Here is a 15,779-nt window from a genome sequence, read left to right as displayed (position 1 = left end):
TATACAAGTCGAATTTTGCGCAACTTAATAGGAAAAATAGTATACGACACTCGTGTGCTGTGCAGGTGTACCCACACTCGCTGTTTTGTCGCTCTCGCTGCGCTCGGGTGACAAACACCGCTCGTGCGGAAATCACCTACTTTGCGTACGTGTATCGTAATGTATTAATTTTCTGTCCTTCAGAAAACTGTTTCAAAGCTGCTCACGGGACGCGTACTCTATTTCATGTGCTCTATGGTACACTTGGGGACCATGGAGACTAGAGTAAAGGAGTCCGAACGCATATGGCGGAATCGTCGAAAAGTGGTTCGTGAAAGTGATGGAAGATCTTGTAGTTCGAGATGTATCCGCAAGCGATACCAGCGCCTGGTTACGAATAGGATAAATACCTGAGGATCGACGATTCAAAATCATCGCGCTGACGGAGACCACAGTGGTAGCGCTGCCAGGTGGTTACAATCCGCGGATCGTTCATCACTTTCACCGACCATTTGGCTAGCATTGCGTTCAGACATGGAGACTGTGTATATATATATATCAGTGTGGAGACTAGAGTACAGGAGTCCAATCTCTGTATTGAAGATGCGTCCACGAAATCATGAGAAATAAGAGTTCCGCTACGGCAGCGCTGTCGTCACTCTGGACCGATAGCTATATGTATATTAAAAATAGTGGCTCCATGATGCCGCACATATTTACGTTTATTATAATTTTGGTCACTATATCACTGTATTACTGTATTTATGGGATCAGAACGTCCGGAGCGACGCTGGTGATAAAACTGTGCACTATTAAATCTCGGCGTTTCGTGGACGCTTTTTCTATCTCTCCGCCTTAGAGATTGGACTCCTGTACTCTAGTCTCCATGCGTTCGGACTCCTTACCTCTAGTCTCCATGTTGGGGACAATGAATCTGAGATGGTTAATTTTTCACACTAGACAGTTAAGTTGGCAACACAGAGACACCTACAGCGCCATAATCAGCCGAACGCGATACAAACTCAATCTCAATAAACGTAACACAACACATGACCGTCGAATCTAACCTTAGAATACCGCAGGGATAATGACTTGTTGAATTGACACTTATTCTAAGGTTAGATTCGACGGTCATGGGTTATGCTATGTTTATTGAGATTGAGTTTGTTTCGGGCTCGGCCGACTGTGGCGCTGTAGGTTTCTCCGTGTTGCCAGCATAATTGTTTAGTGTAAAAAAAAACAGCCGTCTCAGATTCATTGTCCCCAAGTGTACATACATACATACAGTTGTATCAGCTACCGTTTGCAAATCTATTTTTTGTTTTGTAGGTTACATAAACAGTTACGAAATATCGGCTGGCGATTGTCTCATTACCCCTTTTTTCCATTATGATGTAACACAGTCTGTACTGAACTTTTTTGCTTCTCTGGAAAAAAAATGTAATTATTGATGATTTTCTTTGCAGCTACGGATTAAAATAAAATTATCTTTCATACTTAAACACTCAATTTACCAGCGTCCTGCACATAATGTGTCGTAATAGTTTGTGAAAAAAGTATTTCTGGGGATCATCCTGTTTTTTACAATAATTTTGAAATCCCCCAATCATTACAATCGCTGAGGGGTTTCCTTATGTTGCCTTTAATTACCCGATTTCTGGAAACATTATACGGCCCCCTGTGTAAAATATTTTGAGACTGACTGGATAATTTATGAGATAAAATAAACTAGAAAATCGAAAAATCTTTTTAACGATTTCAGGATTCAATTTATTCCATGTTAATTTTTCGCAGTAAGACAGAAATGTATATAAAGTACAATTAGCTGTACTCATTTTCTTACAATCAGTCTTTGCGGCGAGTCATTTTATGTGAATTCAATGGGAGTAAAGCATTAACCAATAACAAGAGAAAATCCCTCATTGAGTCATTGAATATTTTTCTAGCTTCGATGAAAGAACTCGATGAAAGCAATACCTGTTACTTAACTGTTAAAATCGCCGATACTTCAAATCTTCAAGAAAAATTGTGTAACGGTTCAACTGTCGAAGAACACTTGTACTACCCTTATTTTTGTAGTCAAGATTACCATGGCACTGCATTATCACGACATTACTTATGATCTATTGAAGGATACGGTAACCCTTCAAATTGAGCCATTTTTTTTTCACGGGATATTGATATATCGGATTTAGATTCCGTAATAATCAAATTAGGAAAAATAAAAGTAAACACTGGTTTCTTTTAAACTACTTACAGACTACCTCAAGTCGAAATACTCACACATAGAACGAGACATTACCACCAGGTATAAAAAATTGATTACATTAAGTCACACAGCAACCTGGCACCATTTTTTAACATAATAATCTTTCAAACTCAACAACAAAATAAAATCCCAGGTTGTTCACAATCACATATCAGAGTTCAGTGTGGTTCAGTAGGACTAGGATATCGCGGTGGGATAACATTTTTGCTTCGACGGTGCAACGCATGCGCAGTACCTAATAGAAAGAGACAGGCTGGTACATTTGAGTATAGCTATCTCTTTTGGCTGAACTCCCACTACCGTAGCAAGCCTTCCAGTTATATTAAGTTCAGTGCTTGAGAGCCCTACTAGCAATATAGGAGTATGAAATCCATGCTAACTGGATACGCGTTGCATGTGGAATCATGGGTCCGCGGGTGTTCCCAATCCTCCCAATTACGGTCTTACATACAGGTTATGAACTCGGCGGGTGGCTGGGGGGTGCGGGGCAAGTTGTGTGGCTAAGCGTAGTGCTCATTTCCGCCACTTGGAGCGGTGCAACTATTATGTTCCGAGAGGAACGTTTCGAGTCGATTCTGATTCGCTGCGTGATTTAAATTATTCTCCTGACTTACGTAGTTGGTATATGTAAATCTCGGGAATCCGCTGATCAGCTCCTCATATCTTCTCGTTCAACTCGCTTACAATTCTGAGAGTTTGTTAGGTAAGGCTCGTGCCAACCATCACTACGCGTGATTGAAATAATTATTTATAACAACACTTGGGTTAACTACACATTTATTAACAATCTCCTTCTAGTTCACAATGGTAGGTTTGCAATTGTGTTACAAACTGATGTTAATCACTATCGCAGTCACAAACTGTTAATAAGTCTCGGAGGTTCTGAATTAATTATAATGTGATTTGATTCTAGGATTTCAGTAAAGTTCTGATCCGCTCTCTATGATGTTTGAATCTTCTCTTGTGTTCTCTATGATGTCTGAAGCTCTTCTCTTCCATTCTGTTCTCTGGAAGGGTTGAATTGGAGGGAAAGTAGGAGGAGTTCAAAAGGAGTCGCGGTTTCTCGCGGGTCTCGGATGATTGGTTAAGGATGATGAAATAATTGGGGGTAAGGTTTCTGGTTAGTGCATGAGATCCCGGTGGTGGATTAGCGCGAGGTTGTTGGTTTAGGGAAGCAAGCGGCGAAGCGCTAATTGGTCTTATTGTCATTAAAATGAAGGTCCTGAATTCTGAGAATAAGGGTTTCTTTATCTGTGAGCTATCCATGATTTCTCTTGCCACGTTTTCGGTGTTTAGTCTACTCGATTATCTTAACTATTGCAGGTGTTTATTACTTTGGGTTATTGCGGTTGAGATCGTAAATCAAAAGATTTTATGTGAAAGCTAATGTTTAAAGGTATAACGGTTAAATGGGAAAAAAATATATATATACCTTTAGGGTACTTTTTTTCGACTATTTTTTTTCGGTCCCATCGTGAAATTTTGTTGGAAATACAAAAAAAAATTCCCTGAAAGTTTGAGCCCTTAATATTAATATTAAGTCCTAGACCAAAGCGTCTAAAGAATTCCCATTGAAAATACACGAAAACTCTGATTTTTTATCTTTAAATTTCTATAGCTCAGCGGCATTTCATGGCATTGCTTTGACCATAGACAAGTATTTCTCAGACTTAAACGCTCTACAAAAGTGCCCATTGCGGCAAAGTCGTAACTCACACCGGCGAGGTAGTACGGGCCACTAAACCTGATTTTTCTATGAAATTCGCGTTTTTTCGCATTTATCTCGTAAACGACAAGAGATAAAAAAATGCAAGAAACAAACTTGTAGGAAATTTAATTTCCTACAAAAAAGGTCCTTAATACTGAGACGCTAACGTCAATATTTCTGGAGATAATCAATTATAAAGTTTTTGTAATTTTAATTTTTTATCGAAAATCACGTCAAATTATAAAAATATCGTTCTTTCATTATCCATCACTAATTTTTTAACTAATTACTTTTTTTTAAAGGTGGAAGGGTAAAAAAATATAAATAATCGGAAATATGAAAATTTGAAATTACAACAATTTTTTAATTAATTATCTCCAGAAATATTGATGTTAGCGACTCAGTACTAAGGACCTTTTTTGTAGGAAATTAAATTTCCTACAAGTTTGTTTCTTGCATTTTTTTATCTCTTGTCGTTTACGAGATAAATGCGAAAAAACGCGAATCTCATGGAAAAATCAGGTTTAGTGGTCCGTACTACCTCGCCGGTGTGAGTTACGACTTTGCCGCAATGGGCACTTTTGTAGAGCGTTTAATTCTGAGAAATACTTGTCTATGGTCAAAGCAATGCCATGAAATGCCGCTGAGCTATAGAAATTTAAAGATAAAAAATCCCAGTTTCCGTGTATTTTCAATGGGAAATCTTTACACGCCTTGGTCTAGTACTTAATAATAATATTAAGGGCTCAAACTTTCAGGGATTTTTTTGTTTTGTCTTTTCAAAAAAATTTCACGATGGGACTGAAAAAAAAAATAGTCGAATAAAAAAGCATCCCAATATACCGTATATGTTATGAACTTGACTGATGAAATAACGGTTAATCTAACGTATGAGAACTGTCGATATAAGAATTTGGACGTTACGATGTGTGTTGGTATTAATCTACGACTATTGGTAAGAGCACGTAAGGCTCTCTTATGGTAACTGCACGCTGGTAAGGTAGGGCGCAGAGAGGGTGCCGCCGTGGATACCGGCTGGCACGTAACACAACCTTGAGGTAAGCCAATCAAGTTAGATTGGGAAGAGTCGAGAAGTAGCTTTGCACAGCTGTGCTATGACAGAACGTAAACAATGTTTTTAATCAATCAAAAATAAGTGCAATGCTCATTGCAACCTAATATTTCTCTTTACGAACTAAATCCACGTAGGGTTATAATGATCATTTATTTGATATATGTATACGATCTTTGCAGTAATAAATATCATAACATTTCCAAATGTAACCATTTTTTGACTGCTTAATTTGTGGCAAGAATAGTTATTTTCTATCGTCAAAAGAAGTTAAGCTCATTAATTGTGAGACAAACTGTAAATCCTAAGCTGGGGCACACAACATTTGAGACACTAATACATAAATTTACATAGTATCGACTAGTAGTGCAGTGGAAGACTCAACTTTCTCAAGAACTCAAAATTTACTTTACTCTAAACCGTGGTCTCGGGCTACGGTCGTCAAGCAAAAGAAACGGCAAAAGAATTTCGAGTACTTTTCTACAACGCAAATCCAAAACGGCTATCCGTTACTCGGAAAGCCTTTTCGTAATTAGGCTCGAAATTCAATCGCGGGGATAGAAGCAGCGCTTACCTCCTACATCCTTGCAACCCCCGTTCGATTCCCCTCGCGATTTTTGGGCGACTCCATTACTTCGCGGAACTTCCCAAAACGTGACTACTTATCACGACCGACAGAGCCGGAGTGGTTTCAAAAACTTACGACCTGCCGCAATACTGATCTTGATACGCCATCCCATACGTGACGTCATACCCACAAGAATACGCAATAATCGATCCGTCATCGATTTCGTCGATTGCGCAACTCGACGCGCACCTTTCATAACGTCGCGGCGCAGAACTTGACGCTAAATCGCAATCTCGTCCTCCGCGCAGCTCCATGACGTCTCGGTGGTGAGCGTGGTGCTCCCTCGTTGCTAGTCGGTCCGTTGCAAGTTCGCTAGTCAATTGTTGGCGGAGTGAACGGGGAGAGGCTGCGGCGCACCGGCCGCCAGTGAGAATCGCGTCCACCTTGGATTCCCGCGATGCGAGGATCTGCGTTGGCTCCCCCTCCGCAGCCTCGACATCCTTCCTTCGCAATTATCGCTAGTCCGCCATTCCGCAATTTCTCCGAATTCGGTGCCGACTTCTGCCTGATGCCGGTGTAACTCGACAAATAAAAGAAACAAAAAACCTGAAATATCTTACGCTATTCGCTAAGGTGTCCCCATCTCGTAGTTTCGGATGCGTGACTCTAGTCCTGGCACTGATATATATATACACTGGATTGGATATTACCGTATACTCTACGTGTAAGCTCGTGCGTCCAATTGAACAATTTAATTTCCGCCATCTTGTACAGAAAGTTGTCACAAAATGCGCGCTAGATTTGAACTGCGTAATATATGCTATTTAGATCTAACGATATATTCGTCACACAAAAAAGTTTTTGACGAGTAAAATAATGTTTGATACATTAAATGAAGAACAAATCATTTTTTCGAAGGTATATTATTATTTACAATTATATGATGTAAAAGATCATTAAATAATATGACGAAAAACTTGTATTTAAGCGTGATTTTTCTTTATGTTCAAAAGAAGTCCTCAATTCTAAGAAGTTTCCGTCCATTATCCTTCATCCTATGGTGGGCTGAATTTCATACGGATTATTCAAAAATTTGTATAACACTAATTCAACCGTTAGGGAATCCATTTACCATCCATTGATCATCAAAGTGGAGCTTAAGACATGTAAAAAAAGTTTTGAATTAAATTATATCATATTGGGTGAGTAAAAACTTTATTCAAAAATATGGAGAATAAAACATTCCTTGCAAACGTTAAGGAATTTTTATAGAGTTGCGTGCGATAAACCACAACAATATAATTAGTAGTATCAATCCACAATCCATTCACATGAAGAAAAAGTTACAAGCACAATGAAAAGAAAATAAAAAAGATGTACATATCTGAGCATGCAAATCAGGTACAAATGTGTAGGTGCTCATGTAATTTGGTTACATTCACTGTGGTGGGCCGATCGGATTCATCCTGAAATTCGGTCTGCTGCAAGTTTTCACCGACAGATAAGTTACTAATAAATAACGACAATGGAAATACACAGAAATGTGTCACACACGATTTTTCTGTAACAGAGCACTTTATAATCTGTAGGTAATTAACCGCTTCGACGACATTGACGCAATAGTGCATCACATCAACGTGTCTTTATGCACACTGAGTTTTCTCTGACCTAAAAGGGATTAATAGTTTCAGATCTTACCAAATAACGTTGGGATACTGCCTTTTGGTAAAGTTATATAATTTTTACTTTTCTTCTGAAAGCAAGAGAGTTCAAAGTGGTCGGAACACAGAAAGCTATCACTTGATGGAGACCACGGACCAATGTTTATATTTGCGATCCACTGCTTCATAATATCAGGTTCATCCAATGGGAACCTACCTAACAAGCAAAGTTTAAATTTATTAATTCACACGTTATGTTGCATTGAGTAACGGTACTTACTTGAAGAATGAATAGCCACGTCCATATTCCCTTAATCGGTGACAAGATGAACACTCTGATTTTGGGTTGTCAAATATAGTTGGTACACTGTTCTTTTTCAATGTAATTAGGAATCCTGTCCTATCAAAGCAGTCATTTGTAAAATGAGCCGAACACAATGTGCTATTTCGGTTTGGCTTCCAGTCCTTCCTCTTCATTTCTTTTAACCACTGCTGAAGGCGCAACACATCTTTCACGGGAAATCTACATATCGAATTATAATTTAATCCCTGAGTCAATAATACCCGAGTTTTCAATTTCAATTATAATAAGATCGGTTCATAATTCAAATATTGTGAATTTTTACTGACACGATTCGTACGTTATAATACTCGTTAAATATAATTAGTAAATACTTCGTATGCTGACATAACCTCTGCAAGTTATCATTTGCAGAACGCTTCAGCGTTGTATACTCACTTGTGAAATGATCGCCCACTATATTTTGATTGCTTTGTTTTGCAAAAAACGCAGGTACTCATTGTTACCTCAATAATTGTTACTGTAATTTTCCATCGCAATCGATTATATACACATACATATATCACGTATATATATATATATATCTGAAGTGACAAGAATCTGTACAAAATGGCTACCGTTCAATTGGCGTGACGGCACCACGCGTAATCCAATCCAGTGTATATATATATCAGTGAGTCCTGGCGCTCTTTTGCGAAGACTTCGCGACTCAATTTCGGAAATTCCTTAATTTTGGTTCCGCCCAGGATTCAAGGAGCCCCTTGTAACGGGCATCAAAAATGCCACGTTACAATGTATATGGCTCACTCACGCTCACTCATCGTATTTATTGAGGTTATTGTTATCCTGGTAACTAGACCGCAGTGGCAACTGGTGGTGCCGCTAGAATCGAAATTTGGCCTCGCTAAGTGACGCGAATAATCGTGGCTCCTAGCATAGGAGTTGCCAGACCTGGGGCCGGATTCTGAATATCAAGTGCATGGAGACTAGAGTACAGGAGTCCAATCTCTAAGGCGGAGAGACAGAAAAGGCGTCCGCGAAACAGTGAGTTTAATAGTGCACGGTTTTATTACCAGCGTCGCTCCGGACGTTCTGATCCTATAAATATAGTAATACAGTGATATACTGACCAAAATTATAATAATTCTAATAAACGTAAATATGTGCGGCATCATGGAGACTATTATATTTAATATACATATAGCTATTGGTCCAGAATGACGACAGCGCCGCTGTAGCGGAACCCTTATTTCTCATGATTTCGCGGACACATCTTCAATACAGAGATTGGACTCCTGTACTCTAGTCTCCATGATCAAGTGAGTTCGAGTTAGTGAGTTCTATAGTTTTCCGCTCTCCATAGTATTATTATAGTCGATGGTTAATGAACATCACGGTCCGTACAAAGCTTATCGATGTTAAATATTATTACGAAGAGGCACATGCTGTTGATAGAGGGTGATAGCTAAGAAAGGAGAGAAAAATAGATGTTAGTTCTGACGTTTGTTTGAATTAATCATACATAACCTCTTATTCCTTCTCAAAAGGTTGGGTGTTGAGTATACTGTATACTTCTTATTTTAGAGTTATTTTTCGGATAAGTTGTCTGTTATATATTGCGTGCTCAACGCGAGGTTACGTTAGAAACCGACACCACAGGCAAAAAAATAATAGAAAATACACGGGGTGCTAGTGGGTGGGCAATTACCACGAGCAGATAGAGAACGATTTATTAGCCGCTAGATGGCACAGTCCGCAAGTTTCTGAGCCATACACTATTCAGGAAAGAAAAGATTGACATCACACTTCAAATTTCCGTTTCCACAAAGCGAACGCGAACTCACTTGATGTTCAGAATCCGGCCCTTGTATATAAGACCGTGCCCTCCATACACTCTACCATACAATCTCCACCGCTTAAAAATAGCCGAGTTTTCAGGCCTGTATGTAAGACCGCGTTCCAAAAGAAGGTGAGATTCGACCATTGCGATACCTGGCAGTCAGCCAGCGTACTACGTTGCTTACGTTAACCTACCCCAAAAAATAAGGATTGTTTGTATTATTTAGTTTGAAGCGTGAATATTAGACATTGAATGTATATGCGATTAAAATATACGGAAATAACGGTTGGTAAAAATAATTAATAATGGGGAGGTGCGAATGTTGGAAGAAGCTGACAACACATAAAGTAATAACAGTTAACAGGTGAATATTTTGAAAAGAATCGCTTAGAAGTTAAGATCACACCTCGATTGTTATTAGTTTAGCAGAAAATATGGGAAAACCAGATTGGGTGCCAGTGAAAACAGTTGTTTTTAACTTTGAGCATTTCGCCAGCGATTACTTCAAATGATGGAGGAATTTTACAAGATTACGGAAAGGTAGCGTTTTTAGAGTTTTCCGACAAGAAACGAGTGAGGCACATGAAAATTCGGATGAGGACGAAGTTCCTTATAAATGTACGTATAATAAACAATTGTTTGTTATTAGCCATGTACTACTATCTCACCTTTGCAATATTGCAGAAGAAAATATTGTATTGGTAGTTGGGATCTAAATATGTATTCGATTATTTACATGCACAGAAGCAAAGTTTAGAAGAATTTTCACATCATGTTTATATGCTTATCACACAAATTCTTATAGCATATATTGAACTTCGTCTCTATGCACTGATCAAAAATCATGCAATTTCTGTAACTGGCTCAAGTGTTCGCCATTTTCTAAGTCGATAAATCGTTTGGGCACATCAATAAGTACAATTGTGATTCAATTCCTTGCAATACTAAAACTAAGAATACTACCTACACTATTTACTACTATTTTAACTAAACTAATTCTACCATTTTGATAATTCACGTACTCCTTTTACCAAATATTACTGTATGTTTTTCTCGTGAATTACACTGATGTACAGTGTCGATATAAAAGCTGTAATAGTTAACATTTCTTTTCTTTCATTTGCGTTTGGTGCATAAAATAACAAGCAAAATATACTGCCCACCTATTATTTCAAACCTCATACTATATGAATTATACAGATTGAACATTAGAAAGCCGTATACAATGGGGAGGTCACAAAGAAGATCATCAACTATAATCCTGAACTGAACATGATCATGACTGCATTGGTTCTAATTTGTAAGGACATGGAAGGAATGTACACTCGATTGAATGAAATGTAGAATTTGTACATATCTAGTCAATTTAAGTTTCTACAGATGCTATTCTCTATTAAATAAATGACAAATATTTCATCATTTATATTTCACATAATTTATTCTTGTTTTTATTTATAGTCCAGTAATTTTATTTCGTATCAAAGTACTGTTATTAATGAGTAAGAATTTCTTCTCTGCATGCACGATGTAAGGAGACTGTAGTGTGTAGATGTTTATGTTTACCCCTTTCAATCCTTTGCTTCCGATGAGAAGCCCGTAAGACAGCAATGCCGTTCAATAAATGAGATGCGGGTGTGCAAATCATTAATCTACGAGAGAATTTTTGTTGAGAATATGTAAATTTGAACAACTGGTAAATTTGAAAAATTAACGACGGAGCCAGGAATCGAACCTGGAATCTAGCGATGCTTTACCGGAGACTTACTCCACTAGACCACCTAGCCGCCCTGACTCTGTTGTCTTTAATTTCTCTCATAACCAGCGAGTTCAAATTTGTTTTCATGTGCCCGATTTGTATGAGTAAGAATTTCTTCTCTGCATGCACGATGTAAGGAGACTGTAGTGTGTAGATGTTTATGTTTACCCCTTTCTAGCATCGCTAGATTCCAGGTTCGATTCCTGGCTCCGTCGTTAATTTTTCAAATTTACCAGTTGTTCAAATTTACATATTCTCTACTGTTATTAATATTACAATATGCAATGTCATAGAATGCTACCTTAAAGATTTCTTACAGTTGGTGTTTTGGTCCATTATTTGTATTATTGTTACTGCCGTAGCCGATTGAACCATAGTTCATGAACTCCTATGCGCAATGATTTGTTTAACATCACCTCGTCCTATGTAGTAGCGAAGTTGACTGCCAGTCTTGCTGTGGTTTCTGTCGGGGACATCAATGTGGTGGCGAGCTTGTATCCAGTTAGTATATTTATCAGTGTCCGTTTCCTTTACACTTGCACGGGCGCTCGTACGTTGCTCACTTTATTTATAATAGCTCTATGTTTGTATTTCATTACAGTGAAAGAGAAATAGGCATTGAAATATGGAATTCTTCATATTTGAACAGTAAAGAAACTATCGAAATATAATATGCTATGAGTTTCTCCAGAGTCTGGATTTTTATGGACAGCAAAATGACACCTTAGTATTTTACTGTCTAGTTCTTAAACAGTATGAATGACAATACAATAGGTAATTTACATTTAGCACGAATCAGGTAGCGCTTCGTTGTTTTATTGGCATTTCTATTAGTCGGAAACTCGGCTGAAAAATATTGTAGCAGCATTTTACTGCTCGTGAAAACCCGGCCAGACGCGCAACAATATGTGTGCCTTATTCAAGCAATCGGAGTTACAGCTCATGATCAGGTTGAGTATCGTATTAATAGTCATCCTAAATGTCTAATATTACTTGTTTGACTACGTCGAATATCATTCGTCTTGACAGCGTTTGGGATGGCCGTTGTAGGATACCGCAACTTGAATTGAGAGATGTAACTCCGGTTGCTGCAATAAGGCGCAATATTTTAATTGCACTCGAAAATGTCATGAGTTTCAATTAGTGTAGAGATCAAAACAGTACTTTTCCTTCTTCGCACCAACCTACTCTTTTCTTTTTGATTATAAATATACAGAAAGGAATTTATTGTTTCATAATCCTTGTCCCTGTCTTCGAAAATTACTGAATTTGGCCGAACATAATCTTTTCACTCGAACGGACAATTAGAAAGTTATTATAATACTCAATTGCTCTTTCACTTTCTGTAGAGCAAATAAACACACATGGGGGATGCAGTCCGATATTAGCTCCCAGTACTGTCAACAACAATCTTTTATCTTTTTTGTGCTCCCGAGTTGGTGAGCAGCTCTGCCTCTGTCATAGAGAGTTTTTAGCGCTGCCAGTTAATATTGGAACGCATCCAAAATAAAGATGCGAAGCATCCCATTTTCTTACGTTAGCTGCATCGCCAATCATTATCACAAAATTTGTATTGAATTGAACTCGAATTTAGTTTCGGACGGAAAACAAGTTAGCCGGAAGGTTAACATTTTACTGATAGACATACGGATGTTGATCTAGTTCTTCGGACAAGTGTTCGTTGTACGTTGATTTTGTGTTATAAACTCCATATAAAAATAATTCCAAAAACGTTCTGAAAACGAAAGCACTGACAAACATATAATTGGTCAATATTTAAAAATCAGCCAATTGGCAACTTCTTTCAAACCTTTCGTTTCCGAAATGTGATAAATAAAACGACTCATATGGGCGATTTCCGACAAGTTTGAAGTTTGCAACGTTCACTCGCATACGCTTGCGGAGTTGGCTGTATGAGCCGAAGGCGGGCGAGTGTTGCAATAGCACGAGTGAGAATCATAGAGATAATATTATGATCATAAAGTTTATATTCCTGGACTGAACATCATGATAACGGCTCGGGAGACTGGGAAAGCCGTTAGATGATATCGCAGAATTATAATACAACTGGAACGTACGCCGCCGCCCCCCCCCCCCCCTTCCCCCGCGCGATTACTTTCTATAGGAAAGAGTGTACGGAGAGTACTGATCTGTATATTATAGACCAGCCCCCTGACACTGGTAGGTAAAAGTGGCACGCGAAATGTGCTTGCTGCACTGTGGCGCTAGCTGTTCTGTAAGAACTTCTCATATATAGATATATGTAGCACCGTCGTCTCTAATATTTTACATGAATATAAGACTATTGTAGATAATTTTTTGTTTAATAAATATGAAATAAAACAATAATAAAAATATTGTAGATAACTTTTTGTAAAATCAATATGAAATAAGAGGATAATGAAAATATTGTAGATAACTTTATGAAAACCATTATTCAATAACCAATTTTAAGTATTCAGCAATAGTCCTTCAACAAATGAGAATATTCTAAGTTGACTTAGAAAATAGGTACTAGGAATGTAATAAGGTACTTACATAGACGACAAAAAACATCCATATGCAAGAGTGAAAATATTCATTTATTTTCGCATGAATATAATGAATAGAATAATGACTATAATACAAAATGTACATGTATGTTACATGTGTACGTTTATGTTTTGCAGAATTTAGCTTTCTTTTTGTACAATTGCTTGTCTTTTTGTTGCTCTGTATTCATGCGTGTGCAGTACTGCTGCATCCTTTTAGATACGTAAAGTTGGATTAATTGATATATTATTTCATGCGCATGGTCTTTGCACGGGAATGCCAAGCCATCGTGATTGCATAAAACAGTTTTATATATTTAACAATTTTCACTCAATTTAAATAATAAATTTCACACGTCACAACAATAACAGCACGATGAACACAATAATCGGAGCGGTCGGAGTGTTTAAGGGGAGGCCAAGAAGATTCACACAGAACAGCCAGCGCTGCTGGTGGCGATTTCAAGAACTTCAGATTTCGAGACAAAACGCGTTTGCATTTATCGTATAGGAAAAGCAGGCCAGTGTCAGGGGGCTCGTAGAGACTTCCAAAACCTTGTACATCAGAGATTATTTGCCCCTTTCGCACGCGTTTTCTTTTGTAAATCTGTGAGATTACATTTTTACTTAAACTCTCCCACGCATGCGCAGTAGCTAATAGAAGGAGACAACACTTCCTTTCAATGCTATTTCTCTCTTTAGAACCCCCGCCACCGTAGTAATCGCTCCAGTATTATTACATTCCAGTAAGTTGTGCTGGCCACTATGTTGACATACATTGTACTCGGTTATTTCGCAAGAACACCCATGGCTAGTTATGTTTAGAAATCTTCAGTCAACGGTTGTAATCGTAAGAGTCAGAGATCGCTCATTTATACGTGAACCCAGTTTTGACACAGCGTGCGGTAAGTTCGTTTTACCGTACCTGCGAAATGTGTGCCCAGACAGCACGCAAGATTGCAGCAATGTCTCATCACATTGCAAATCTCATTTTCATTGAATTGCATTGCAATGTTGCTGTAAGATCTTTGCAAACGGAATGTTACGCAATGTTTCTGCAATATAAGTTTGCAATATGTATATATGATAATTTATATATCAGCATTATTATATATATTATTATTATATAAATTCCATCTTCACATACGTGTATAAAGCCAAGAAATTATCTGCACGTGTGTATTTAATTATTGTGCGTGCATTATACATATATACATATATGCGCATATCTGTATATATGGGACTTTTTTCTTTCATATTTCGCGTGTGCGAAAATGGATTACCTATAAATTTCGTCCACGTGCGTTGACCTGCTACGTCACCGGTTTGCGCGTGTTTCAGCGTTTTTAGTGAATCGTAACGAAGTGTATGGCGTGATATAAGGTTTGTTCCGGCAGTGATTGTTCACATCATGGCTGTTTTCTTGGCAAGTAAGTATACAATAATTACGTGTATATATGCTGCGAAAGGCTACGAAATTTCTGTCTTCGGTTGATAGTGTATGCAGAATTCGTCATGTATTTGTCTATCGCTTGTCCCGCTTATCTGCATTGATCATAACGTCAATTTTCGTGTTCTCCGTCTAAAAAACGAGATCCACCCCAACAATCGGAAAAGAATAGAAATGGATTGAGAATTTCAATACGATCTATTCCGATTTCTTTATCCAAACGGATTTTTCGTATTCTTTGAAAAGAATTAATTTGGATAGAAAGAATTGAATCGGATTGATAATGGCCATCCCTTATTCTAAATTAATCATTGAAACGAACAAGCTATTAGAGGTGGCATTGTCGCGAATATGACGAGATAGGAAAGAACAGATAAAATCGACTAGAAACGAATAAACAGATTAAAACGAACAGTGTCTCATTGGAATAACTCATGCTTAATTCGGAAACTTAAAGAAATGGGATTCATAATTCTGCTAATCGTTCCGTTTCTATTCTTTTCCGATTGTTGAGACTTGTGGTATTTTACTGAATTTGTTTCTCAATCGGAGATCACTTTTTATTTTTAATTTCTCACGCTCTTGCGCTTCTTATTCATTAACAGTTCACACCCACAATCAGATCGAGTTCCTATGATTATTAT

General features: G+C 37.9%; 2 protein-coding genes across 10 annotated transcripts in view; one reads left to right on the top strand and one right to left on the bottom strand.

The window, feature by feature from the left end:
* Positions 1–15,779, top strand: part of LKRSDH (lysine ketoglutarate reductase/saccharopine dehydrogenase) — an 82,712-nt gene that overhangs the window by 8,981 nt on the left and 57,952 nt on the right. Inside the window, exon 2 of one of the 4 annotated variants that reach the window (XM_046609946.2) lies at positions 3,162–3,356. The exons of 2 other annotated variants lie outside the window; for them this stretch is intronic. The gene's annotated coding sequence lies outside the window, so the exon portion shown is untranslated. Of the gene's footprint in view, positions 1–3,161; positions 3,357–14,443; positions 14,591–15,779 lie in introns of those variants that run through there. One more of the 4 variants, XM_046609943.2, reaches the window with a different exon arrangement.
* On the bottom strand, positions 6,502–8,221 carry LOC124211166 (uncharacterized). Of its 6 annotated transcripts, none has more exons than XR_011176441.1 (4): positions 7,997–8,197; positions 7,538–7,780; positions 7,295–7,470; positions 6,506–7,077 (listed from the first exon to the last, which is right to left on the bottom strand). XR_011176441.1 is itself a non-coding variant. In XM_046609974.2 (4 exons), the coding sequence occupies exons 1-4, from the start codon at positions 8,056–8,058 to the stop codon at positions 6,742–6,744; spliced, it is 492 nt and encodes a 163-aa protein (XP_046465930.1). In that variant the 5' UTR covers positions 8,059–8,203; the 3' UTR covers positions 6,516–6,741. The 6 variants fall into 6 exon arrangements, 1 of the variants encoding a protein (XP_046465930.1); XR_011176440.1 differs by having other exon boundaries at positions 6,508–6,752; positions 6,977–7,470; positions 7,997–8,221; XR_011176442.1 differs by having other exon boundaries at positions 6,510–6,752; positions 7,033–7,470; positions 7,997–8,218.

The sequence above is a fragment of the Neodiprion pinetum genome, chromosome 2, assembly GCF_021155775.2.
Source record: "Neodiprion pinetum isolate iyNeoPine1 chromosome 2, iyNeoPine1.2, whole genome shotgun sequence".
Taxonomy (NCBI): Eukaryota; Metazoa; Arthropoda; class Insecta; order Hymenoptera; family Diprionidae; genus Neodiprion; species Neodiprion pinetum.
The sequence above is the reverse complement of the archived record's forward strand: the minus strand, read 5'-3'. Positions and strand labels throughout refer to the sequence as shown.

Coding starts and splice junctions, on each gene's coding strand:
- LOC124211166 (XM_046609974.2), bottom strand. CDS start 8,058: ATGAGTACCTGCGTTTTTTGCAAAACAAAGCAATCAAAATATAGTGGG. Junction 7,781..7,996: donor AGTGGGCGATCATTTCACAA/GTGAGTATACAA, acceptor TTCGATATGTAG/ATTTCCCGTGAAAGATGTGT. Junction 7,471..7,537: donor CGTGGCTATTCATTCTTCAA/GTAAGTACCGTT, acceptor CTTGTTAGGTAG/GTTCCCATTGGATGAACCTG.